Here is a 26,129-nt window from a genome sequence, read left to right on the forward strand (position 1 = left end):
GAGTACAGTTATAGATGGTTGAGCTGCCATGTGAGTGCTGAGAGTTGAACTCAGAAGAGAAACCAGTGCTCTTAATCACTGCCCCCGCCCTATCTCCAGCCACGAAAAGATTCACTCTTGAAATAGGACATCTTTATTTTTGTTTGTTTTTCGAGATGGTTTCTTTGTGGCTTTGGAGGTTCTCCTGTAACTAGCTCTTTAGACCAGGCTGGCCTTGAACTCACAGAGATCCGCCTGCCTCTGCCTCCCGAGTGCTGGGATTAAAGGCGGGCGCCACCAACGCCCAGCTGGGAGAAATAGGACATCTTGAACAAGACTCAGAAAGTAACAGTGGGGCCAGAGAGCAGAGCGATCGCTCAGCACCTGAGCACTTGTAGCTCTTCCGGAGGACCTAGGTTTGGTTTCCAATACTTGCTTCGGGCTCGAGACTGCCTGTAACTCCAGCTCTAGGGAGACCTCTCAACTCAGCGGGCCCCTGCAGTCATGTGCACAAAAACAATTTTTAAAAAGAACGGGCTGGTTCGATAGTTTAATGGGTTTGTTTGCCTGGCACTTGCTAGTCTCTGGAACCCACAAAGGTGGGAGGGAGGAATTGACTTCACACAGTCCTTTGCCTTATACCTGTCCACACAAATGCTGCACACGGAAACACAGTATGAAAAGTAAATAAAGGGGCATTCCCCGAGAGATAACTCAGGAGTTTAAAGAACTTGCGGCCCTTTCCCTACTTCAGACAGCTCACAACCGCAGGAAACTAGCTCCTTGGGGATCCCAAGCCTTCTGGCCTCCCCGGACATCTGTGTGCATGCGCACAGAGGGAGATGAAAAGGTGGAAAGGAAGATACTTTAAATTTATCAAAGGCAGAAGAAATGATGTAAACTAGAACGAGCCTGATTCCTAGGATTCATCTCTGCTTTCCCTTTTCAAATAAACCTTTGGTGGTTAAAGCTCCATCCTTCCCAACCCTCAACCCCTAAAGGAAAGGAAGCTTCAGCCCCTTGAACAAAGTAAGTTACTGCAGAAGCTAGAAAGAGGGTGAAGGCTCCTGGCACTGTACTCATCAGCACCCAGACTGGGTCTGTAAAGTTAGAGATGAATCAGTCATCGGTGTGTGAAACACAAATCGCCTGACATCCCAGGGCTCGCAACATCCGTAGGCTGAGGGCGGGGTCCTGCCCTCCTTCCGCTTCTGGCTCCCGGTTGCTAGGCTGCCAGGGTCCGCGCGGAAAGCTCCCGCAGGTGAACTGAGGGACTGGGGCTGCCCCAGGCGGGATCCGGGGCAGGAAGGGGGTGAGGAGGGCAGGAGGTGAGAAAGGTAGGGGGGTGAGGAGGGCAGAGAGGTGGGGTGGGGAATGTAGGGGTGTGGAGGGCAGGGCGCTGAGGAGCGCTTGGCCGGCGGGTGTGGGAGCCCCTGCCGCATCCACCCTGGCCGAGGGGCCGCTGCGGGGCGGGGAGCTGGGGAGCGCGGGGTCGGCCTGCGGGCTCCGGCGGAAACTTCTGCCTCGCCCTCCCTTGGGCTGTCCCCACCGCGGTCCGCACCTCAGGGGCAGGACGCTCAGAACCGGACGTTTCCAGGGCCCTGCTTTCGACCCTTGACCTTTCCTTTTCAACTGCTCTGAGGCGACCCGGCACGTGCCTCCCACCCGGTTCCTTCCCCCTTTCTGCGGCGTCCTGGTGTCGGGCACGTCTTCTCAGCGTAAGCTAAGCATGGGGCCAGCGAGGGTCCCGGTGAGTCTGGAGGACCAGGCGCGAGGACACGCAGTGCAGCGCGACTCCTCAGGTGCGCGCTGGGAACCACAGCTGCTGGGTTGCTGGGGTCCCCGAAGCGGACGCGGGTGTGGGAGGGCAGGGCCGGCGGATGTGGTGTTCTTTGGTGGTTTCTTTTCACTTTTCCTGCTGTGATTTGAGGCTTCTGTGTAATGAGCTACCCTTTTGGAAACTAGGCAGAGATTGCAGCCGGGTGCGGTGCTGCTACTGACTCGCCTGCATCATACTTACTATGCGGCAGTAACATGTTCCCGGCGTTGGAAACAGACCTAAAGCAGGAGGTCGGTACATTCCCCTTAACAATAACTTCACAGAAACCCAATCCTAAACCAAAAGGTTCAATGTGCGGCATGCTGTCCAGATGGAAGTGTCTTTTCTGGTTGGCTTTTTGGGAGGAAGATGGGTAATATGACCTTGCTCTGTAGCCCAGGCTGGCCCGGAACTCACGATATTGCCCCGACCAGCCATGAACTTGTCCCTCCTACCTCCCCTTCCCTGGTGCTGGTATAACTAGTGTGCTCCTTACCAGCTAATACCCCAAGGCCTGTTGGAGATCGTGATTCCCAAGATAGATTAGTTCAATATTTGCATGGGTTGCTTGTTTTGTTACTGTAGCCTATGAAGCATGTTTGGCACTTTTTGCTAAGAATTCAGTGTCCTCTGTTGTTGTGCTTGAGAAGGTCATTTCTTTCAGACGCTTCCTGACCCCTATGAGGATTTTATGCACCATCACCTCCAGTATTATGGATACTTTAAAGGTAAAGCTTCGTTCTTTCCCAGCCTCACCATGCTGAATTGTTGCATTAACTGGAAGAACTGTATTTTCTAGTCAATTAGTTGAGAAGTACTTCCTACCCCTATTGAACCTCTGTCTAGGGAGAGACTCACTATATACAAAAGTGCAAATGTCTCTTCTAGGTTCTTTATTGGCCTATTTTCCACTGGTGCACCAATAATTACCAACTCTCAATAGCCGTGTGACATTAAAATAGTTTTTTATTTAGATGGCCTCACTGTGTAGTCCAGGAAGGCAAGGAACTCACTGTCCCGTCTTGCACCAACCACTATGCCTAGCTTTTATAGTCTTGATATCCGGAGAGTTATTTCCTTTCACCTTCTTCTTCAAGTGTCTTGTCTTTTCTTGAGTCTTTGCTTTTTTTCTCTCTTCTTATGGTTCTGGAGATTAGACCTGTGTTCAGTACAGGATGCTATGTGAGTACTCTGCTAAGGGACATCTCAAGCCCTCTTTATGTAAATTTTAAAATTAGTTTTAGACATTAAAAAATCATTAGGGGGCCTGGTGTTGGTGGCGCACGCCTTTAAGCCCAGCACTGGGGAGGTAGAGGCAGGCGAATCTCTGTGAGTTCGAGACCAGCCTGATCTACAAAAGCTAGTTCCAGGACAGCCTCCAAAGCCACAGAGAAACCCTGTCTTGAAAAAACCAAAAATAAATAAATAAATAAATAAAATTCATTAGGGGGAAAATCATTAGGGACCAAGGGTGTAGCTCAGTGGTAGAACACTTGTTTAACATTACCCAGGGGCTACATTCAATGCCCAGCACCTTGAACCATCATGTAGGTGATGAAAACCAGTTTGAGTTTTGAGTTCTCTGAATGAGCAGTAAGCACTCTTAAAACTTCTGGGCCATCTCTCCACCTGTTTGGTTTTTTAAGACAACATCTTGCCATGTACCCTGGCTGACCTGTAATTTACTAGGTAGACAAAGCTGAAGTCCTCTTGCCTCTACCTCCAAAGCTTTCTTACAGAACCCAGGACCAGCAGGGCCTAGTGGCACACATGTTTAATCCCAGGACTTGTGAGACAAAGGCAGGCAGATCTCTGAGTTCAAGTCTAGCCTGCTCTACAGAATGAGTTCCAAAAAAGAACCCACCTACAGGAATTGGTTCTCTTCTTCCAACTTCATCCTCAAGGATCCAACTCAGGTCCTCGGGCTCTCCAGCTACTACCTTTCCTTCCTGAGCCATCTTGTCAGCCAATTAATTTCCTAGTGTGACATTTTGTTTGGTTTTGGTGTTTTGAGACAGTGTTTTTCTGTGCAACAGCCCTGGCTGTCCTGGAACTCACTTTTGTAGACGGGCACTGCCTGCCTCTGCCTCCCGAGTTCTGGAACTAAAGACATGTACCACCATGCCAGGTGAGTTTTACTTTTGTTTATTTTTTTGTCTTTTGAGACAGGCTTATTTGTAACCCAGGCTGGTCTCTACCTCAATATACAGCTTTATTTTTGCAGTTTGGGTGCAAGCCTGGCGCCTTGCACTTATTAGGCAGCTGTTCTACCACTGAACTACATCTACAACTCTTGGCTTTTGAGACAAAGTCTTGCCATGTAGTCTAGTTGGTTCCAGACTTGTAATTCTCCTACCTTCGTCTCCTCACTATGGCCAACTTAATATTGACTGTAATTCTGTCAACCTTGTTCAACATTATTATTAGCAATTTCTACTTTATTGCTAATTTGTTTAAAAAAATAACTTTAATTTGTCAGATTCAATAAATTTCCTTAGTAGAGAAAGGCTTTTGAAGCTGGGCGTGGTGGTGAATGAATGCCTTTAATCTCACTCAGAAGACAGAGACAGACAGATCTCTATGTCTGAGGCCATCCTGGTCTGGTCTACATAGTGAGTTCCAAGACAGCCAGGGCTACGTAGTAAGACCTATAGTTAAAAAAAAAAAAGGTTTTGGTACGATGTGTTAATATTCCTTTACACTGTGTGAATATATGTTGCTGGATTGGTTTAATAAAGAAGGTGACTGGCCAGTAGCTGAGCCAAGCTGAGAATGCTGGGGGGAAGAAGGGCAGAGTCTGGAGTCACCAGCAAAAGCAGAGAGAAGCAAGATGGGCAGGCCGTACTGAAAAAAGGTACCAAGCCACGTGGCAAAGCATAGATAAGAAATATGGGTTAATTTAAATGCAAGAGTTAGCTAGTAACAAGCCTGAGCTATTGGCAGAGCATTTATAGTTGATATAAGCCTGTGTGGTTTTGGGGGAGCTATTGGTTTTACAGAAACTTATGCCTACAGCACAATACTTTGTTCCCACTCTGGTACCTGCCTTCACTTAGCTTTGGCTCTCTTAGCAGCTTTTAGAGCCGCTGAGTTTTTCTGCCTTCTAAATACCATTATAAAACCACCATTATACTATGGTGTTATTCTCTACTCTCTTTCCTCTCTTGTCAAATGGGAATAATTATTCTCACTTTGCATAAATTGGATTGTAAGAGATCTTTTAAAAATGGGATGTGTTACTATAAAACCCTATGATGGACAGTGGTAATAAAAGTCATGGTTTGAGCCGGGCATTGGTGGTGCACGCCTTTATTTCTAGCACTCGGGAGGCAGAGGCAGGAGGATTTCTGTGAGTTCCAGGCCAGCCTGGTCGTCAGAGCGAGTTCCAGGATGGCCTCCAAAGCCACAGAGAAACCCTGTCTCAAAAAAAACAAAACAAAACAAAACAAAAACAAAACAAAACAAAAAAGCCATGGGTTGAGTGGTTGGGAATTTTTTATATTGACTTCAGCACTAGAGATACTGAGCCATCCTACACTACTTACTCTTAGCCCAAAAAAGCAATCTACCAAATTCTGCTACTCACCATCGTGTTTGGAAGACTAGCCCTCGGTACATGTTGAATGGCTCTTTTGGAGAGAAAGATGATTTGATCTCGGACACCTTGGAAACTGAGACGTTTCTATGTGAGTAACCTCTTGAGCCTACCTACCCACACCCAGAACCTGGCTACCTTGAAAACCCCAGGAACCTAAGAGAACATGACCAAATGTGGGAGACGCAAAGGAACCAACCGATCCAGACTCCTGGTTTTTTGTTTGTTTGTTTTGATATTTGGTTCGTTTTGGTTTTTTTGAAGGGGCTGTTGTTGGGTTATTTATTTTTCATGTAGTCTGTGTGTATAGACCTACCATAAACATATCATGTAGAGGTTAAGTTTGTGGGAGTTGACTTTCTCATCCACCATTTTTGTTCTGGGAATCAAACTCAGACTATCAAGGCTTTACCTTCTGAGCCATCTCTCCAGCTCCAAATGTGCTCTAAATTGACTTGGATTATAGATTTAAATTAGAATTCTGTCATTTTGGGTTTTTCTCCTCCAGTTTTTTGAACATCTGTTAGGACCTCATGAAGAGAACCCATTTTTCACATTGAGTTACTATTGTTGAGGGTGACTGATTAAGGAGCTTTGCATAAGAGTAGAGGGAAGCAATTCCAGTGAACTTAAACTAAAGCAATGTTACACACTTTAATTAGGATACAATTTTATCACTTTACCCCTTCCCTTAACTCCCTCCAGCTCCTCCTGAGTCCCCTCCCTTCATCTCTTTTCATGTTCCCTCACTCTCACATTAATAGCCTTGTTTTCTTAGATTATTGTTGTTACTTTATATATGTATATGGATGCATAAGTATAAATACAACCTGCTGAGCCCTTTTTTTTGTTGTTTGTGTGTATATTGTTTCAGGGCTGACCCCTTGGTATTGGGAGACCATTTAGGGAGCTCACTCCTGGGAGAGGCTAATATCTAATATCCCCTCTCTGTGCCTTAGTTGCCTATAGTTCTTTGTATAAGGATGAGACCCCCCCCCCTTAGCAAATCTATTGATGTTGTCGTTGCTCAGGGGTCTTGTTTAGGCAGCCATTTCTAGGAGAGACTGTTTCCCAGCAGACATCCTGGTACTCTGGCTTGTACAATCTTCCCACTCTCTTGAGCAGTGTTTCCTGAATTACAGATGCAGGAGCTGAGATGTAGATGTATCTTTTGGGGGTGGGCTCCCCACAATGCATGGAGCTCTGCTCTGTGTCCAGTTGTGGTTTCCTGTGATGGTTTCCATTGCTATACAGATGGGAGGTTAAAAGGACTTTTTCGTAGGAACGCAGGTAGCATCTCATCTCCAAGGGCCGGAATGCTGCTGCTTGATGTGTCCATCAATACAAATGTATCCAAACCTCCATCCATTTCTGTTTTCTTTGCACCTTCTGCCAGTCTCGCCCTACTCCCAGTTCAAGCTGCCCTCTTGGCTTTCTAATGGACTTCCCAGTTTCTTCTCTTGTTCTACTTATCTGCTTCCAATCTATTTTGACCGTCACAAATTCAAAAGTCATAAAATAAATTAGTAATCATTTTTAGAACAAAAGTTTAAATTGTTTCTAGGGATGGGTGTGATGGCACATGCTTGTAATAAAATCAGCTTTCTGGAGGCAGAGACAAGAGAGAATTAAGAATTCAGACCAGTCTTGATTGCATACTAAGTTTGAGGTCAGGTTGGCCTATCCTATCTCAAAAAACAAAAAAAACATTGCTATTTAGGAATAAATGCCACTTACAAAATAAAAGATGAAATTGAAAGAAACTAGAATCACAGGTGTATACCAACATGCTCCATGTCTACTTCACTCTTTTTAAAGATAATGCTGGTATTACTTCTCAGTAATGTGCCATAATTATTTTTAACTTCCTTTTTGATGGCTAGCTTGGTTCTGCCTTTTTCATGATTTTGACACAATGATCATCTTTATATATGTATATATATATATATATATATATATATCTTGAAAAACTTTTGTAAGGCAAATGACACACACAGTTATGGTTCAAACTCAGGGTCTTGTGCATGGTATGCAACAACTATATCTCCAACTTTTGAAACACCTGTCCCCCTACCCTCCACTCCATCCCTCCACCCCTCCTTCCCCACCACCCTTGGGCAGGGTTTCACTGCATCCCTGGCTGTCCTGGAACTCACTCTGTAGACCACACTGGTCTTTATAGATGATTGTGAACCAACATGTGGTTGCTGGAAATTGAACTCAGGTCCTCGGGAAGAGCAGTCATTTCTCCAGCCCTTTTTTTTAGGTCTTTCAAGACAGGGTTTCTCTGTGTAATAAATAGCATTGGCTGTCCTGGAACTCACTTTGTAAACCAGTCTGGCTTCAAACTCATAGAGATCCACCTGCCTCTGCCTCCTGAGTGCTGGGATTAAAGGTGTGTGCCATCACTGCCAGGCCCAACTTTTTGACTTTTTGAGACATGGTCCTGCTATGTAGCCTAGGCTGGCTTGGAATCCCTGACCTTCCTGCTTCTATCGCCTGGGTACATTACAGGATTGTGTATATGTACTACTATATATGTATTATATATATTTTTTAGATAGTGTCTTACTTGTAGCCCTGATTGGCCTGGAACTTACTAGGTAGACCAGACTGGCCTCAAACTCACAGACATTTGCCTTCCTCTGCCTCCCAAATGTTGGGATTTAAGGCATTCCTCCACTATACCTAACATAAATCTTTTTAAGATTTTTACTTTTGCTGGGTGGTGGTAGCACACACCTTTAATCCCAGCACTTGGAGGGAGGGTGAACAGAGATGGGGGAGCTCTGTGAGTTGGAGGTCAGCCTGGTCTACAGAGAGAGTTCCAGGATAGCCAGGGCTGTCACTAAAGAAACTCTATCTGGAAAAACAAAAAACCAAATGATTTTATTTTTAAGGTGTGTGTATGTGTGTGTTGTGTAGGTATGTGCACATGAGTGCCCTTGAGACAACAGTTGGATCCCCTAGCTGGAGTCACAGGAGGCTGTGAGCACTCCAGTCCATTGGTGTTGGAAACTGAACCTCAGTACCCTACAAGAATGCACTCTTAATAACTGAGCAACAAGCACGATTAATCCCTGAGCCATCCCTCCAGCCTCTGACCATCTTTTCAAATGTGAATTGTCTCACCCATTAATTATTAAGTAAAGGTGTATATAGAGATTCAGGGGCCCAGTATGGGGATAAAAAATAAAAGGAGATGTGAGACAGTGGACAAAAAATAAACAAATGGTGCTTCCTTCTTCCTTTCTAGGGCCTACCTATTTATCTTCAGCTGGGCACGCTCAGGTAGACGCTGTAAACCGAGGTATTGAGCTTCAGATAAGTACAGCACAGACCTGAAATTCAATTTGTCAGTTGCTTCACTCTAGTTTTTGTTTATTTGTTTTTCAAGACAGGCTTTCTCTGTGAAACAGCCCTGGCTATCCTGGAATTTGTTTTGTAGACCAGGCTAGCCTCAAACTCGAAGAGATCCCCCTGCCTCTGCTTGCCAAGTGCTGGGATTAAAGGTGTGTGCCACCACAGCCTGGCTACTATAGTTTTTGTTGTTGTTTAAAAGTATTTATTTATTATATATACAGTATTCTATCTGCATGTCTGTCTGCATACCAGAAGAGGGCATCCGATCTCATTATAGATGATTGTGAGCCACCATATGTTTGATGGGAATTGAACTCAGGACCTCTGGAAGGGCAGTCAATGCTCTTAACCTCTAAGCCCATCTATCCAGCCTCTACTATAGTTCTTTTTTTAATGTATGTGTTTTCATGGTATATGCTTATTTATGTGTTTGTGGGTACATGTACATGTTTAAAGGCCAGAGGTCAATGCTCTATGTCTTTATCTTTTCCTCTCAACCTCATTTTTCGAGACAAGGCCCTTCTTTTTTTATAGTTTTTCTAGACAGGGTTTCTCTGCATTGTTTTGGAGGCTGTCCTGGAACTCACTCTGTCGACCAGGCTGGCCTCGAACTCCAGAGATCCTCCTGCCTCTGCCTCCCGAGTGCTGGGATTAAAGGCGAGTGCCACCAACGCCCGGCCTGACAAGGTTCTTCTTACTGAACCTGGAACTCAATGTCTGGCCAGTGAGCTTCAGGGATCTGCCTACCTCTGACCCTCCCCACACTGTAGTTACAGATGTGCACCTTTATGCCTATTTCTTACATGGGTTCTGGGCATCTGAATTCATGTCCTCATCCTTGCACAGCAAACAGTTCACCAACTGGAAATTGGTAATTCCCAGTTACTGGGAATTACCAGTACTTGGGAATTCTTTTTTCATTTTTTCTTTCCTTTCTTCCTCTCTCTCTTTGTTTCTTACTGTCTGTCTTTTTGTTTTGTTTTGCTTTTGATTTTGCTTTTTGAGGCAGGGTTTCTCTGTATTGTTTTGGAAGCTATCTTAGAACTCACTCTGTAGACCAGGCTGGCCTTGAACTCACAGAGATCTACCTGCCTTGGGCCTCCTGAGCACTGAGATTAAAACTGTGCACTACAGCCGGGCGGTGGTGGTGCACGCCTTTAGTCCCAGCACTCGGGAGGCAGAGGCAGGCGGATCTCTGTGAGTTCGAGGCCGGGCTGGACCGACAGCCTCCAAAACAATACAGAGAAACCCTGTCTCGTAAAACCAAAAAAAAAAAATTATCTAGTTACTGTAGAAGAGCAGTAAAGCCCTCAAGGTGAAAAACAAGTGTTCACACAGTTCCTCTTCCTCTTGGCAGATTCACTTATGCTGAGTTCGCCACTTCTTAGGAGTAGACAGCTTCTTTATGATGACCTGGATGAAGTGAACCCACGTCTTCGAGAACCCCGAGAGCTCTTCTCAATTTTCTCCAGTCGGGGGCCACTGCAGGCTCCAAGATGGCCAATAGAGTGTGAGGTCATCAAGGAAAACATTAGTCATATTGGTAATATGACTCTGTGTGTGTGTTCCTGGTATTTTATCTTAACTTTAGTGCAAGTGTACATATATAAAGCCAGAGATCAGTCTCAGATATCATTTCTCAGGAGCTGTCTCCCTTGAGTTTTAAGACAGTGTCTCTCACTAGGACCTACACCTCACAAATTAGGTGAATCTGGAAGCCAGATAGTTCCACAGATCCACCTGTCTCTGTGTTTTGCAGCTTCACTTCTAGCTTCTTGGTGTATGATCAGGGGATCAAACTCAAGTCCTCACGCTTGCACAGTTAACACTTCGCCAGTAGAGCCAGCACTCCAGCCCTTAGCATAAGGGCTTTCATGCTGACATAGAAGGCAAGACAGAGTCTCCACCTGTTAACTCACTAGAGCATAAACTAGAATGCTTCTGTTTTTAGGAATGGGAAGACTGCTTCTTTTCGTTGTTGTTTGTTTGCTTTTCGAGACAGGCTTTCTCTGTATTGTTTTGGAGGCTGTCCTGGAACTCACTCTGTAGACCAGGCCGGTCTTGAACTCACAGAGATCCTCCTGCCTCTGCCTCCCGACTGCTGGGATTAAAGGTGTACGCCAACAACACCTGGTTGGGAAGACTGTTTCTTAGAGGCCAAACTTTTTAAGTACTTAAGTCTGTTTTCCAGGCCTTTGTTCTGTCACCGAGCTCCACTGGCCTGTGGACTCTCTTTTTGTGATGTAAGTGGTCCTATCTGTAAGCTCTCAGTATACAGTCTTTTACATCTTTTTTTCCCTTGTTTTCTTTCTTTCTTTCTTTCTTTCTTTCTTTCTTTTTTTTTTTTTTTTTTTTTTGGATACAGGGTCTCATTATGTAGCTCTGGCTAGTGAACAAAGGTCTGAGTTGCATCTTTAGCACCAGGAAAACAAAACAAATGAACAAACAAACCCCAACTCTACCATCCCTCTACAAATCTCTGTCAAGCTCAAAATGAAGGTACAAACAGGGAAAACTATGTTCTAGCACTGTGGACTTCATCTCTGATATCAAGACTGGTAAAATACAGTTGAACCAAGACTGTTATACTGCACACAGCAACCTGGAAAACAGACCTGGCTCAGCAACTGACTGCTCTTCCCGAGGACCTGGGTTTAACTTCCGGCACCCACACGGTGGTTCACAACAAGTGTGACTCCAGCTCTAGGAGATCTGACGCCCTCTTCTACCCTCCTAGGGCACCAAGAATACATATGGTACAAAGGCATGCAGATATGCAGGCAAAACACCCATACTCATCAACTAAAAGTTAAAAAAACACCTGAGTTACAAAGCCTCATGACTCCTTAACCACCTTTAAGAGACAACATTAGCATTGTCTTTTACTAAGTTCTTTCCTTGTATGTCCATGGCTTTCATCAGTGACTGTTACTTAAAATGACATTTTAATGCCAAGAGTGGTGGTACAGTCCCAGCACTGGGGAGTCAGAGGCAGGTGGATCTCTGTGAGTTCAAGGCCAGACTGGACTGCATAGTGTGTTCCAGGGCATCTAGAGTGATGTAGAGAGACCCTGCCTCAAAAGAACTAAAGCAAACAAAAAGACAGAATTGCCAACTTATTTTCTCTGAAACAAAGGATGTACTTTTCTATAGTAATAGAAACTGTGTTTTTAGGGCTGGAGAGATGGCTCAGTGGTTAAGAGCTTGTCTTAATTGTGGTTACTGTTGCCATGATGAAACATCATGACCAAAAGCAAGTTGGGGAGGGAAGGGCTTATTCGGCTTACATTTCTACATACATCAATGTTCATCATCAAAGGAAGTCAGGACAGAAACTCGCACAGGATAGAAACCTGGAGACAGGGGCTGATGCAGAGGTCATTGAGGGGTGCTGCTTACTGGCTTGCTCTCAATGGCTTGCTCAGCCTGATTTCTTATAGAATCCTGGACTATCAACCCAGGATGGTAGCATCCACATGGGGCTAGGCCCCCCCTCCATCAATTACCAATTAAGAAAATGCCCTACAGGCTTGTCCACAGCCTGATCTAATGGAGGCATTTTCTCAGATGGCTTTAGTTTGTGTCAAGTTGAAATAAAAGTACGCAGCATAGAGCTCTTGCTTCTCCTCCAGAGGAACCAAGTTCAGGTTCCAGCCCCCAGATCAGATGGCTCCCAGCTACCTGTAACTCCAGCTCCATGGGGGTCTTATGCCCTCCAGAGGCACCTGCACACACTCATACAGACACACACACATAAATTATAAAAGCATACATCTGACCATAGTTCCCTTACTTCCAGGAAACACATGGTCAAATTGCAAACATTTATATTGATCTTTCTGGCATATTTTAAGTTTTCTACTTAAAATTTATGATATGGGGGACAGGGAGATCGCTAACCAAACAAGCCTGATAAACAGAGTTTGAACTCCCAGAATCTATGAAAAAGGTAGATATGGTAGCAGACACCTGTAATCCCAGCACTCCTAGGAGATGGAGACAGATTGTTTGAAAGCTTGAGACCCAGTTAGCCTTGAATACATAGTCCAAGAGAAGAAACAGGGGACACTGCCTTAAGCACACAGAAGATGAGAACAAACTCCTGGAAGCTATCCTCAGATCCCTCTCCCTCTGCCTGCCCCACTTTAAATTTATGATTTTTACTGTATCCATATGAAGCGCTGTGGTCACAGCCAGGTCCGGTGCATGCTAGGCTCAGGCTGCTTCTCAGCATCTGCCCATAGTCGTTACAGAGAAAAGCATGACAATTTATCAACAGGCTGGAAACTTGGAACGAGAATTAGGTTGGACTGAGCAGCATCAATCATTTAAGTAGTTGTGATTTCATGTTAATTGTGATTGCACCCTGTACATCATTTCTTATTCTGTACTCTTGAAAATAATCTTCTTTCAGAATGGGTTCCACCTCAACCAGAGTATTTCTACCAGCCTACAGGAGACGAAAAGGTACCGGAGATTGTGGGAGAAGAGCAAGGCACGGCTGTTTACCAGTTAGATTCAGGTATTGTCATTGCACTGGACAGTGAGTGATTAACTATGATAAAGCTACAGTACACTTAGTATGTACAATAGAAGGGGTTTTAATTTCCAAAAATGTCTTTCTGTGTCTGTGCGCTTGCGGGCCGTGATGCAAGTTTGAAAGTCGGAGGACAGCCGACACGTTATGGGGGTTCCCAGGAGAGAACCCATGTCATCAGGCTAACACAGCAAGCCCCGTACCCACTAAGCCATCTTGCCAGCCCTAAACGTGACTTTGTATCTATCTTTTTTAAACAATTATTTTTGTATAAATAAGGGGGGTATATTTCATGGGAAAAGACACACCACAACACACACAGGTAAAGTCAGAGGACAAGTTCTGAAAATCTCTCTGACCTTCTACCTTGTGGAGCCCAGGGTTTGAGCCCAGGTTGTCAGGCTTGATGACAAGTTCTTTTACTTTCCGAATCATCCCACCGGCCCTAGTCATGATTTTTAAAATTGTCCCCTTAATGATAAAAGTCTATTTTGACCTGTGTGGAAACCTGGACAGTTATGACTGATCAGCCGTACATTTTCAGTAGTTTACTTATTTATTTTATTATTTATTTATTGTTTGTTGATTCATTTTCCAGACAAGGTTTCTCTGTATAGCACTGACTACCCTGGAACTCCCTCTGTACACCAGGCTACCTTGAACTCACAGATCTCTGCCTGCTTCTGCCTCCCCCTTGAGTTCTGGGATTAAAGGCGTGTGCCACCACCATCCAACCAATAGTTCATTTTTAATTACTTTTAAATACTACTTTATGTGCAGGATTTTTTCCCCTGCATACATGTCTGTGCACCACATGCGTGCAGTGACAGTGGGGGCCACAAGAGGGCGCATCAAATCTCCTGAAGCTGGAGTTACAGGTAATTTTGAGATACTGCGGAGGTACTGGAAGTTGAATCTTGCTGAGCCCTCTTTCCAGCCCTTCAATAATTCTTGTTTATTTTTAAATTTTTAGGGGTTTATTTGTTTGTGTTTGTTTTTGTTTTTGAGATAGGTAGAGCTCTATGAGTTCAAGTCCAGCCTGGTTTACATAGAGAATTCCAGGCCAGCCAGAGCTACATGCATACATACTTACATACACACATATGTATGATTGTGTAATTAAATAATGCATATATCCTTGAGGCCGGAGAGACCACTCAGCAGTAAGAGCACTTGCTCCTCTTCCAGAGGACCTCGGTGGGGTTGTCATCATCCACAGTGGGTGGCTCACAGCCTCCTGTAACTCCAGCTCCAGGGAATCGATCACCCACTTCTGGTCTCCATGGGTACTTGCACATATGTGACATACATACACACGTGAATAAAATTTTTTTTTAAAAAGTCAAACACTGTTGTTTGGTTAATGCTCCAGGATCAACATATTTGATAGCAGTATCTTAGCAGTTTGAAATATATAATGAACATTATAATACTATATATAAATATGATGAAAGTATAGTAAAAAATTGTTTACCTTTGTGATCTTCATAAGAAATGCAGGATTTTATTAAGTATCTTATGACTATTAATAATTGCTTAAATTACAAAGTCATTGACAAATTTAAAAAAATAAATTTTCAACAAGTTAAAAATATCAAAGAGAGATGATAAAGTTGGTCTTCAGAACAGGATACTAACAGTGCTGTGGACAAAGAGAAATCTTTGAAACTATGAGAATCTAAGTACCTTTTCAACAGTAACTGCAAAACTTGAGGCTGCTGGGCTGGGAATAGAGCTCAGCTGGGAAAGTGCTTGCTCAGCACCCTGGCCTCCATCGCAGCAGCAGAGTGGACAGAAGCAGGGGCATCAGACACTCGAGTATATCCTCTGTTATATGGAGGTCCAAGCCAGCCTGAACTGGTGAGACCCTGGCTCAAAAAACAGCAAAAGAAAATCAAGAGGTCGGGCCTGGTGTGGCGCTTGCCTTTAATGCCAGCAGGGGCAGAACAGGCGATTTCTGTGAGTTGAGGTCCGCCTAGTCGATGTAGCAACTTTCAGGCCAGCCAGGGCTACACAGAGAGACTCTGTCTCAAAAGAATTTTCTTAGCAGGGCGGTGATGGCGCACACCTTTAATCCCAGCACTCGGGAGGCAGAGAAAGGCAGATCTCTGTAAGTTAGAGGCCAGCCTGGCCTACAGATCGAGTTCCAGGACAGCCTCCAAAACAATACAGAGAAACCCTGTCTCAAAAAACCAAAAAAAATTTTTTCTTTTAAAAATTGATGATGTAATACTCTCACTGAATTTGATGATGTAATACTTCACTGAATTTGTCCAAAAAGCCATGAAATTTTTCCTTAACAATTTATTATTATTCCAGGAATTAGGAAGGAGTATAAATAACCTAATTTTTAAAATTATGCTTGTTTATTTGGGGGAGCAGGGGTACCACAGCACACATTTAGAGATTAGAGAGCAGCCTGTAAGAGTTGGTACCCTGCTTTCACTATGGAACCCTTGGAATCAAACTCAGTCATCAGGCTTGGTGGCAAGCATCTCTTCCCACTGAACCATTTCAGTGTCCTACCTACGTTTTCTGAAGGCTCACTTCTTTTTTTTTTTTTGGTTTTTCGAGACAGGGTTTCTCTGTATTGTTTTGGAGGCTGTCCTGGAACTCACTCTGGTAGGCCAGCCTGGCCTCGAACTCACAGAGATCCTCCTGCCTCTGCCTCCTGAGTGCTGGGATTAAAGGCGTGGGCCACCAATGCCCGGCTCTGAAGGCTCACTTCTTGCTATAGCTTTGTTTTATGCTTTGAAAAAGTTAATGGATAGTGCTCAAGTACATTTTTAGTTTGAATTATGTCTATCTGTGTGTAGGTATGTGCCTGTGTATATGTGAGTGGCGTGTTCTCAGACACCAGAAGAAGTGCCTAGATCCACTGGAAGTAGAGTTGCAGGAGGCTATGTGTTCATAATGTGGGCACTGGGAACCAAATCTCATCTTGGACCAGAGCAGTCCCATAGCTTTGTCTGAGATGAAGTGCTCACCATACTTTTTTTTCACTAATCACTGACTGACATTTTGAATCTCCTCTAGGCAAGCTCACCCATGCCAATTCTTGTCAAACTTCTATCTTCATTTATTCTGTGTGTGATATACCTTATTTTCCATTATCTTTTTTAAAATTGATAGATCCTGTTTAAATGCTTTGTAGAATAAGATTGCAGATGTTTTCAGATCCTCTCTAGAGAACAGCCAGAACACTGTTTCCATTCCATTTCAAACATTTAGGATGTCAGGGTTGGTGGTTTTGACATTTGGATAGTTTTGCTGTGTGGCCTGGCAGCCCTCCTACCTTAGCCTCCTCCAGAATTCCAGGGAGCTAGGATAGTGGTTTTTATCAGCATCCTTTAAAATCAGGATTTAGATGGAGACAAGCAGTATGTGCAATGCCAAGGGAAGTACTGAGGCAAAAGGCTGCACTCTAAACCATCTAAAAGACTTCAGATGGCTGGAGAGATGGATCAGCCGTTAAAGGCTAGGCTCACAACCAAAAATATAAAAGACTTCAGAGTGCCAGGGCGGTGGTGGCACGTGCCTTTAACCCCAGCACTCAGGCGGATCTCTAGTCTACAAAGCAAGTTCTAGGACGGCTAGGGCTGTTGCACAGAGAAACCCTGTCTCAAAAAATAACCAAATGAGCCGGGCATTGGTGGCACACGCCTTTAATCCCAGCACTCGGGAGGCAGAGGCAGGCGGATCTCTGTGAGTTCGAGACCAGCCTGGACTACCAAGTGAGTTCCAGGACAGCCTCCAAAGCCACAGAGAAACCCTGTCTCGAAAAACCAAAATAAATAAATAAATAAATAACCAAATGAGCCAGGTGGTGGTGGCGCATGCCTTTAATCCCAGCACTCGGGAGGCAAAGGCAGGAAGATATCTGTGAGTTCAAGACCAGCCTGGTCTACAAGAGCTAGTTCCAGGACAGGCTCCACAGCTACACAGAGAAACCCTGTCTCGAACACCCCCTCCCAAAAAAAACCCATCTAACATAAATAAAATTAAAGGTCCCAGTAAAGACAGTAAGTGATCCATTGAAAATGTATAGGGATGGTAGGACTCAGTGAAGAGTTGCTGAGTGAATGAATTCTGAGTGGAACGAAGCCTAATCATATCTTTCTCCTCTGCAGTCCCCACAGAAGGTGCCTACTTCACCAGTTCCAGAATAGGAGGCAAACGAGGAATTATCAAGGAACTTGCTGTTACATTGCAAGGGCCGGAAGATAATACTCTATTGTTTGAATCGAGGTTTGAAAGTGGGAATCTGCAGAAAGCTGTCAGAGTGTGAGTAACTAGGTGTTTCTCAAAGGTGCTGACTGGAGGCTGAGAGTTGTCTTTAGAAATGATTTCAGGGCCGGGCGTTGGTGGCGCACGCCTTTAATCCCAGCACTCGGGAGGCAGAGGCAGGCGGATCTCTGTGAGTTCGAGGCCAGCCTGGTCTACAGAGCTAGTTCCAGGACAGCCTCCAAAACAATACAGAGAAACCCTGTCTCGAAAAAAAACCAAAAAAAAAAAAAAAAAAAAAAAAAAAAGAAATGATTTCAGGCATCCAGAATGCTTGCAAGAGAGAGGTTGTAGAAAACGTTATTAAGTAGACGAGGAAGAATGTCATAATTACGGCTAATTTTCCCCCAGAATAAAACACTAAATTACTCTGCTTACAAAAGAAAAAAAAAGCTCACTTAAAAGTTGTATCAGTGGAACCAGCAAGATGACTCTGGGTAAAGTCACTTGCCTCTCATGCCAGACAACCTGGGTTCAATACTAGTGAGTTCCGGGCCTATATAGAGAGACCCTGTCCCAAAACAAGCACAAACCAACCAAGCCCAGGGGCTGGAATGATGACTCAGCAGTTAGGAGCACTTGTTGCCCTTGCAGAAAACCTGGGTTCGGTTCCCGGCACCCATATGGTTGCTCACAAACATCCACAGCTTCATTTCCAGGGGATCTGAACCCCCTCTTCCTACCTTCACAGCTACCAGCTATGCTTGTGGTGTATGTACACAGATACATTCAGGCATAACTTTCATGCATATAAATAAATCTAGAGAAAATTTTAAAATGAACCCAGTGCCTAACACATACTAAGCACATGACCTACCACTATGCTACACCCCTGATCACTTCTTTTTTTTTTCTTTCTTTTTTTCCCCCAAGACAGGGTTTCTCTGTGTATCCCTGGCTGTCCTGGAACTCACTCTATAGACCAGGCTGGTCTCAAGTGTTGGGACTAAAGGCATAGTCCACCACTGGTGGCCCAACTACTTACTTCAATATCATTTTCTTAATTATGAGTGAATATCTTTTTTTTCTTGCAATGTACATTTCCTTTCATGAATTCATTTTCCATCTCTACTTCTTTGATTTTGGGGACCGGATTTGCTGTAGCTCTGAGATTGGTCTTAACTATACAGTCCTCCTGCTTCAGGCTCCAAATGCTAGGATTATAGGTGTGCATGACTATGCCTAGTCTCTCCCTTTTCAAAAAACATTTCTCTTTTGGAGAGGAGAGCGCACACGCGGTACACTGCACAACCATGCGTGTGTGCGTGAGTATTTGTGTAGGTCAGAGGACAGCTTGCAGGGTTCGATTCTCTCCTCCCATGTGAGTTCTGGGTCTCTCACCATGTGAGCTCTGGGGATTGAACTCAGGTCATGCCAACCCCAATATCTTGCTCCCTTTAAGCAAAGTGAATATTTTCCAGCGATGCCTTCTCATCTTCAAAGAATGGATGACCAGAAAAAAGATAACACTGAGGTTTAATAGTTTTCACAAATGTGATTTCATCTGTAAGATGGAGTTAGCAAGCAGTCAGGAGAGGGCACTGTCCCAATGTGTCTCAGGGAAACACACAGCAGGGGTTACAGACTGCTAGTAGACCTTCCAGAAAGGTACCAAGAAGTTAATAGAGCCGCCAAACATCCATGCAGCAATGAATTTGTTTGTTTGTTTTGCTTTTTGAAACAAGGTTTCCGTAACCTCAAAAAGCCTAGATAACTCAAGCTAGCCTAAAATTCGTTGTATAGTCCAGGCAGGCTTGGAAATTTTTATCCCTCGGCCTCAGCCTCCCAAGTGCTTGGATTGTAGGTGTGTAGCACCACACCCAGCACGAAGTGAGACTGGAGACTGCCTTCTCGATCAATCCCAAACACAGTTTTCCTTTGCTGGTCTCACCTGTTTTCTTATGTGCCTTGGAGAAGAGGGTAAACCAACAGAGAAGCGTTTGCTGTGGAGGCAGTTGTGATCAGTCTGTTTTTATAAGACGCCACAGTACTTTCCAGACTTGCTTTGAGGGGGAGGATTTGAGGTTGAAGAAGTGTTTTTTTTTTCATTACAGAGGCATCTATGAGTATGAACTCACCTTGCGAACTGACCTCTATACAGACAAACACACCCAGTGGTTTTACTTTAGGGTTCAGAATACCAGAAAAGACGTCACCTACCGCTTCACCATTGTCAACTTGCTGAAGCCCAAGAGCCTTTATGCAGTAGGGATGAAACCTCTTATGTACTCTCAGTTGGATGCCATCACCTACAACATAGGCTGGAGAAGAGAAGGCCAGGAGATCAAGTACTACAAGAACACCACGGATGATGGGCAGCAGCCCTTGTACTGCCTCACCTGGACCGTTCAGTTTCCTCATGACCAGGACACTTGCTTCTTCGCCCACTTTTACCCCTACACTTACACTGACTTGCAGTGCTATCTCTTGTCAATTGCAAACAACCCCATCCAGTCTCAGTTTTGCAAGCTCCGAGCTCTGTGCAGGAGCCTAGCGGGGAACACCGTCTACTTGCTCACCATCACCAATCCATCCAGGACCCCTCAGGAGGCAGCCGCAAAGAAAGCGGTGGTGCTGAGTGCCAGAGTCCACCCTGGAGAAAGTAATGGCTCCTGGATCATGAAAGGCTTCTTGGACTTCATCCTTAGCAACTCCCCAGACGCCCAGCTCCTCAGGGACATCTTTGTCTTCAAGGTGATTCCCATGTTAAACCCAGATGGCGTGATTGTGGGGAATTACCGGTGTTCGTTGGCTGGAAGGGACTTGAACAGGCATTATAAAACTGTTCTTAAGGACTCTTTCCCTTGCATTTGGTACGCCAAGAATATGATCAAAAGGTGAGAGCTCTTTGTTGATAATTTTGTGAATGCTGTGACCTTCATGCCAGCTACTCTATCTATAAGGAGGACAGTCTTGTCTCCTGTTTTAGGAGTCTGGTATGGCTTTGGAGAGTCTTGGACTGTGGGTTAATTTTCAGTTCTTTAAATCTTATTAGATCTTTAATAGAAAATGGAGCATGTATCAACTTATCTGAAGGAGACCCCACACACAACAGGGGCTCCCTTTCAGACCCTGGGTAGCCACAGTGGTAGCTTGCTTTAGGAGTGTAAGCTAATGGTTTTTAGCAAGGCAGAGGGAGTTGGGGAGAAGGGAAAGAAAGGTCTGCCGGAGCCACATGCTCGCTCGAGTGGCCCGGTCCTGTCAAATCAACCATTTCCTTGTCCCTCACCTCTCTGGAATTGAACTTAAGGCTTACCACATGCTAGGCAAGCACTCTGTCACTGAGCTATAGTCTCAGTGTCATCTTAGTTTTGAAACAGGATCTCTCACTGAACCTAGAGCTGCCTGTTTCGGCTGGACTGGCTGGCTAGCAAGTCCCAGGGTTCTGTGTATCTCCACTCATCCTCTCCATGTTGAGGTTCTAGACAATCGCCACCACATTCAGCATTTATATGGGAACTGGAAATCTGAGCTCAGTCCCCATGTTTGCATAGCAAGCACTTTACCGACTGAGCCATCTCTCCAGCCCACTTATTTCCTGTTTGTTTTGATGCAGAGACTGTCATGGAATTAATTCACAATGTAGACCAGACTGGCCTCCCTCTGTTGGGATTAAAGCCTTGTGCTGTCATGCTGGACTCAGTTGTTTCTTCTTTAAAGAAGAAATTTGTGTATATGTGTGTAAGTGTGTACAGGTGCTTGTGTAGAGGCGGTTGGGAGCTGCCCATGTGGGTGCTGGGAACTGAACTCAGGTCCTTGGGCAGAGCCACTCGTGTTGTACGACACCGAGCCATCTCTCCAGCCCCCCCTTTTTGTTTTGTTTTTTGTTTGTTTGTTTGTTTGTTTTTTGAGACAGGGTTTCTCTGTGTAACAGCCCTGGCTGTCCTGGAACTTACTCTGTAGACCAGGCTGGCCTCGAACTCACAGAGATCTACCTGCCTCTGCCTCCCGAGTGCTGGGATTAAAGGCGTGCGCCACCAACGCCTGGCGGCGTTTCATTTTTTAAATAAAACACTTGGATGGAAAAGGTCAGGGAAGTTTTACTATTCATATAAAACTGCAGTCATAAAGAAGTTAATAGTGCTTCCAAAACAATACAGAGAAACCCTGTCTCATAAAACCAAAAAAAAAAAAAAAAAAAGAAGTTAACAGTGCTCAAGTAGGAAGTAACAGATACTATGATCAGTACTTTACACTTTGCTCCATTTAATATCCCCATTAACCCTATGAGATTACATACGGTCACTATCCACTGTGGCATGCAATAAGGAAATTGAGTTCCAAAACTTGTTAAAAAACTTAAACAAGGTTTCAAGCTCATCAACAGGGTAGGTATTTGGACACAGGCTATCTGATTCCAGGATCTGAGTCCCCTAATATCATCAAAAGTTGCTTCTAAAGAAGATAAAGTAATAAATTAGCCTGCACTTTTGAGCCTGTGTGAAAGTAGCTTGAAGCTATCGGATAGTAGCGCCCATCTTAAAAGAGCGGCCATTCCACTGGAGGTGGACACAGCAGATAAGATATGATGGTATAATTCTAACCACACCTGTGCGAACAGATAGGAGAAGGGTTGGGCTCAGGCTTTTGGCCAACATGTGAGAACTGGTTTTACTATTGACTAAGTCTGTGACCATAGGTAGGCAAGTGATTTAATCTCTTATGAGTTTGGATGTCCACTACATCCTTTGTTCCTCAATAGACTCCTGGAAGAAAGAGAGGTTCTCTTGTATTGTGATTTCCATGGTCACAGCCGCAAGAACAATATCTTCCTGTATGGCTGTAACAGCAACAGTCGTAAGCATTGGCTTCATGAGCGTGTCTTCCCTTTAATGTTGAGCAAAAATGCACCAGATAAGGTAAGCATGTGCCTTCAGTTTGAGACAGAGGAACAAAGCATATTTCCTAGATGAAGTGTCTTATTTGGCTCATCACGTTTAATGCTATTATCCTTAGTGAATCCCGGGAACCTAGGTGTCAAGAATTAAGATGTGCCTTAAGAATTGCTAGACCAGGGACTGGAGAATTGGCTCAGTGGTTAAGACTACCTGTTGTCCTTATAGAAGATCCAGGTTCAATTCCCAGCTCTTATGTGGTGACCTCAGCCATCTGTAACTCCAGTTCTAGGGGATCTGATGCCTTCTTCTGATCTCTAAGAGCACCAGTCACACACACAGTGCACATACATACATTCCTGGTAAACACACAACACATAAACATTTTAAATCTAAAATAATTATTTCTTTTTGAGGCAGTGTTTCTCTGTGTAGCCCTAGCTGTCCTGGAACTCATTCTGTACACCAAGCTGTCATTGTACTCACAGAGATTGCCCTGCTTCTGCCTTCCAAGTGCTGGGATTAAAGGCTTGCAACACCATGCCCAAGCTAAAAAAAAAAGTTTTTCAAATAATTTTTTAAAATGTTGCTTGATTCCCTGTCTCAAAAAATTTTTTTTGCTGGATCATCTAGGCATGGTGGTACATGCCTTTAATCCCAGAACTCTGGAGGCAGAAACTATCAGATCTCTGTGACTTTGAGGACAGTCTAATCTACATAGCAAGTCCTAGGCCAGTCATTGTTATGCCAAGTTAGTGAGACCCCAAAAGGACCACCAAAGAGCCGACTCACTCACTGATGCAAACGCACAAGGTTTAATGTTAAGTTACAAGCCTCAGCAGGGACCCTGTCCAGCAAACTGGCACAGCTGCTGCAGGAAAAGGATGCCTGGCCTCAGTTGCAAGGGGTTTTTAAAGGAAAAAAAGAAAAAAACAGCAAGCAGGGTGGTACATGCCTTGACTGTTCAGGATTGGGTAAGAGTAGGTGACCTTTGGATTCACTGATGTGGGGGCTAGGGGAATTTTTTAATTGTTACTAACAGTTGCCCACAAGGAAAGTTGTGACAGAAGATGTTATTTATCAAAATTAGTCATTGCCTAACCACCCGTGTGGGGTCACTTTGACCGAGGTGGGCACAGTTTGGGTGCTCCTTGAAACTGTTTATGGTTCCTTGGCTGGAGTTGAATCAGCCTTGTGCCATGCAGGGAGTTTCTCAAGGTAGCTTTTTCTGAGGATAGAGTTAACTCCGTCCTCCTCTCCATTTTACATTGCTCTTACAGCCATGGCTACAAAGTAAGATCCTGACAAAAAGCAAAAAAGGAAAGGAATTGCTGGGTCCATGACTTGATAAGGGATCAAGTATGGAATATCCATATAGTGGAATGTTATTTACAATAAGGTAGGTTTTAAATGCTGATTTGCTAGGACACAGATGCACCTTGATCACATTAAGTTAAGTGCAAGAAGTCAGATGAAATACTTCAGAAAAGACTTTTTTTCTTTCAAATCATACCAGGGATCAACCGGGGCCTTGTTTGTGCTAACTATTGAGCAATATCTGCAGTAAAGGCAAATCTACATTTGTTTTCAGAACAGGGTAGTAAAAGAACGCCCCAGCACATGTGTGAAGGTCATAGGACAACCGTCAGGAGTAGGTTCCCTCCTTCTACCATGTGGGTTCCAGGGATAAAAATCAGGTCATTAGACTTGGTGGCAAAGTGCCTCTACTCACTGATCATCTTGCCAGCCCATGGCAAATCTATAAAGCTAGAAGTGGCTCAGTGATTGCTGTGTGTGGTGTGGGATGTCGGGTGAGTGAATAGGAGGGTGTACTGAGGATCTTTTTGTTTGGGTTGTTTCCATCAGTAGAGCTGCCATCAGCCTGGGACTTGTAAAGGTGGGCAGGGGCCTTAGCGTCAGCTACGACTGTAGTCCTTGGGTTTCTCCTGTGGTTACGCAGATGTTCCAAACTCGGATTGTAGTGATGGCTGAACAACTGTGTATACACGATAAGCCACTGGATTGTGTTTGGAGTTTTTAATTTGGGGGCTGTGTTTTTGTTTGTTCGAGACATGGTCTTGGTCGGTATCCCTGGCTGCCCCCAAATTCTCTGTTTACATCAGCAGTAGCCCTACTGTCTCTCCCTCTCAAGTATCAGAGTTACAGGCATGCACCACTGTGCCGGACTGAGTTATGTACATTGACTAGGTAATTGTGCAATGTAAATGAATTTGGGTGTTTTGTTTGCTTGTTTTGGTTTTCCAGACAGGGTTTCTCTGTGACTTTGGAACCTGTCGTGGAACTTGCTCTGTAGACCAGACTGGCCTAGAACTCACAGAGATCCACCTGCCTCTGCCTCCTGAGTGCTGGGATTAAAGGTGTACTGTACCACTGCCTGGCAAATTGTTTTTTTCATGTGTAAATTATTTCAGTAAAGAGTGTGTGTGTGTGTGTGTGTGTTGAACTCAGGGCTTCATGCATACTAAGGACATGCCCCAGCACTGAGCTCAAACCCATCTCAAGATTTGTTTGTTTATCTGGTTTTTTGAAACAGGGTTTCCTCTGGTTAGTCCCAACTATCTTGGGACTGGTTTTGTAGATCATATGGTCTAGAACTCAGAGCTCCACCCGACTGCCTCTGCCTCCAGAGTGCTGGGGTTAAAGGTGTGGCCACCACTGCCCATCCATAAGTTTTTTAGAAATTGCTCTGGGTATTTCACCTGGGCAAAAGCTGAAACTCTTGATGGGTGAGGTGATTATCTGTCACCTTTCACTCTCTGCTTAGCAGGGGAAGGCTTTAAAGGACAAGCACAGTGTTAATGTCACACAGGGGAGATGGCCCAGTTGGTAAAATGTTGGCCGTGCAAGCATGGGGACTCTGAGTCTGAGTCCACATAAAAAGCTGGGCATGTGATGACTACTTGGAACCCAGTGTTGAGGAGACAGGTGCATCCATGGGGCTAGACAGCTGCCTGGCCCACTCAGCAGTCCCAGGCTCCTGAGAGGTCCTGTCTCAAAACAAAAGTGAATGGCTCCTAAAGAAAGACACCCAAGGTTGACCTTTGACCTCTACCTGTGCATGCACATACACACACTGATTCACATGCACATCTATGCACACCCCCCACACAAAAATGTTAATGTGATATGAGTGTCTACACAAGAGCCCAAATATCCAGGCCTGGTAACACACAGGTCCATAATCCTAGCACTTTGGAGGCCAAGGCAGGAGACATCATGGAGCTGGCTTAGACTGAGAACTGCAAAGCTGGTGAAAAGAGCTTCACAGCTTCATAGTTAACAGCTTTGTGATCAATGGGAAAACATAAATGATTTACATTAGTTTAGAAGTTGTTTTTTCCCATTACAAGCTGATTCACAAATGTAAGTGCCATTAGAGATTGGATTAGGTTTAGAAAAATGGTAGTTCAAATTTTATCCCACTAGGCTCTATGTAACAAGACTGGATACGTAGTTCAGTTCAGGGGTGCTTGCCCAGCTTGTGTAAACTGGACAATGCAGTCCACACCTGTTATCCTAGCACTCAGGAGGTAGGGACAGAAGATTCAGAGCTTCAGGGGTTATCCTTGGCTACATAGTGAGTTTGAAGCCAACCTGGGTTACATAAACTCCCAAGCCAAAAATTAAAACCAACGTGAGAAATGTTTTACATGTGCCATTCTTATTACACAGAGAAGCATTTTTCTACCCCTTTTT

General features: G+C 44.5%; 1 protein-coding gene across 11 annotated transcripts in view; it reads left to right on the forward strand.

The window, feature by feature from the left end:
• Positions 1-1,176: 1,176 nt before the first annotated feature.
• The window catches only part of Agbl2 (AGBL carboxypeptidase 2), a 39,190-nt gene continuing 14,237 nt past the window's right edge, over positions 1,177-26,129 (forward strand). For 4 of the 11 annotated variants that reach the window (XM_040745736.1, XM_040745739.1, XM_040745743.1 and 1 more), the window contains exons 1-11: positions 1,178-1,240; positions 1,577-1,781; positions 1,945-2,049; positions 2,463-2,526; positions 5,350-5,484; positions 8,650-8,703; positions 10,114-10,299; positions 13,171-13,278; positions 17,424-17,577; positions 19,632-20,414; positions 22,280-22,436. In XM_040745736.1, coding sequence (XP_040601670.1) covers positions 2,014-2,049; positions 2,463-2,526; positions 5,350-5,484; positions 8,650-8,703; positions 10,114-10,299; positions 13,171-13,278; positions 17,424-17,577; positions 19,632-20,414; positions 22,280-22,436 — 1,677 coding nt within the window. In that variant the 5' untranslated portion in view covers positions 1,178-1,240; positions 1,577-1,781; positions 1,945-2,013. Of the gene's footprint in view, positions 1,241-1,285; positions 1,308-1,576; positions 1,782-1,944; positions 2,050-2,462; positions 2,527-5,349; positions 5,485-8,649; positions 8,704-10,113; positions 10,300-13,170; positions 13,279-17,423; positions 17,578-19,631; positions 20,415-22,279; positions 22,437-26,129 lie in introns of those variants that run through there. The other 7 variants (XM_040745738.1, XM_040745741.1, XM_040745745.1 and 4 more) reach the window with 6 other exon arrangements.

Source organism: Mesocricetus auratus, unplaced genomic scaffold (genome assembly GCF_017639785.1).
Source record: "Mesocricetus auratus isolate SY011 unplaced genomic scaffold, BCM_Maur_2.0 Super-Scaffold_100004, whole genome shotgun sequence".
NCBI classification, from domain to species: domain Eukaryota; kingdom Metazoa; phylum Chordata; class Mammalia; order Rodentia; family Cricetidae; genus Mesocricetus; species Mesocricetus auratus.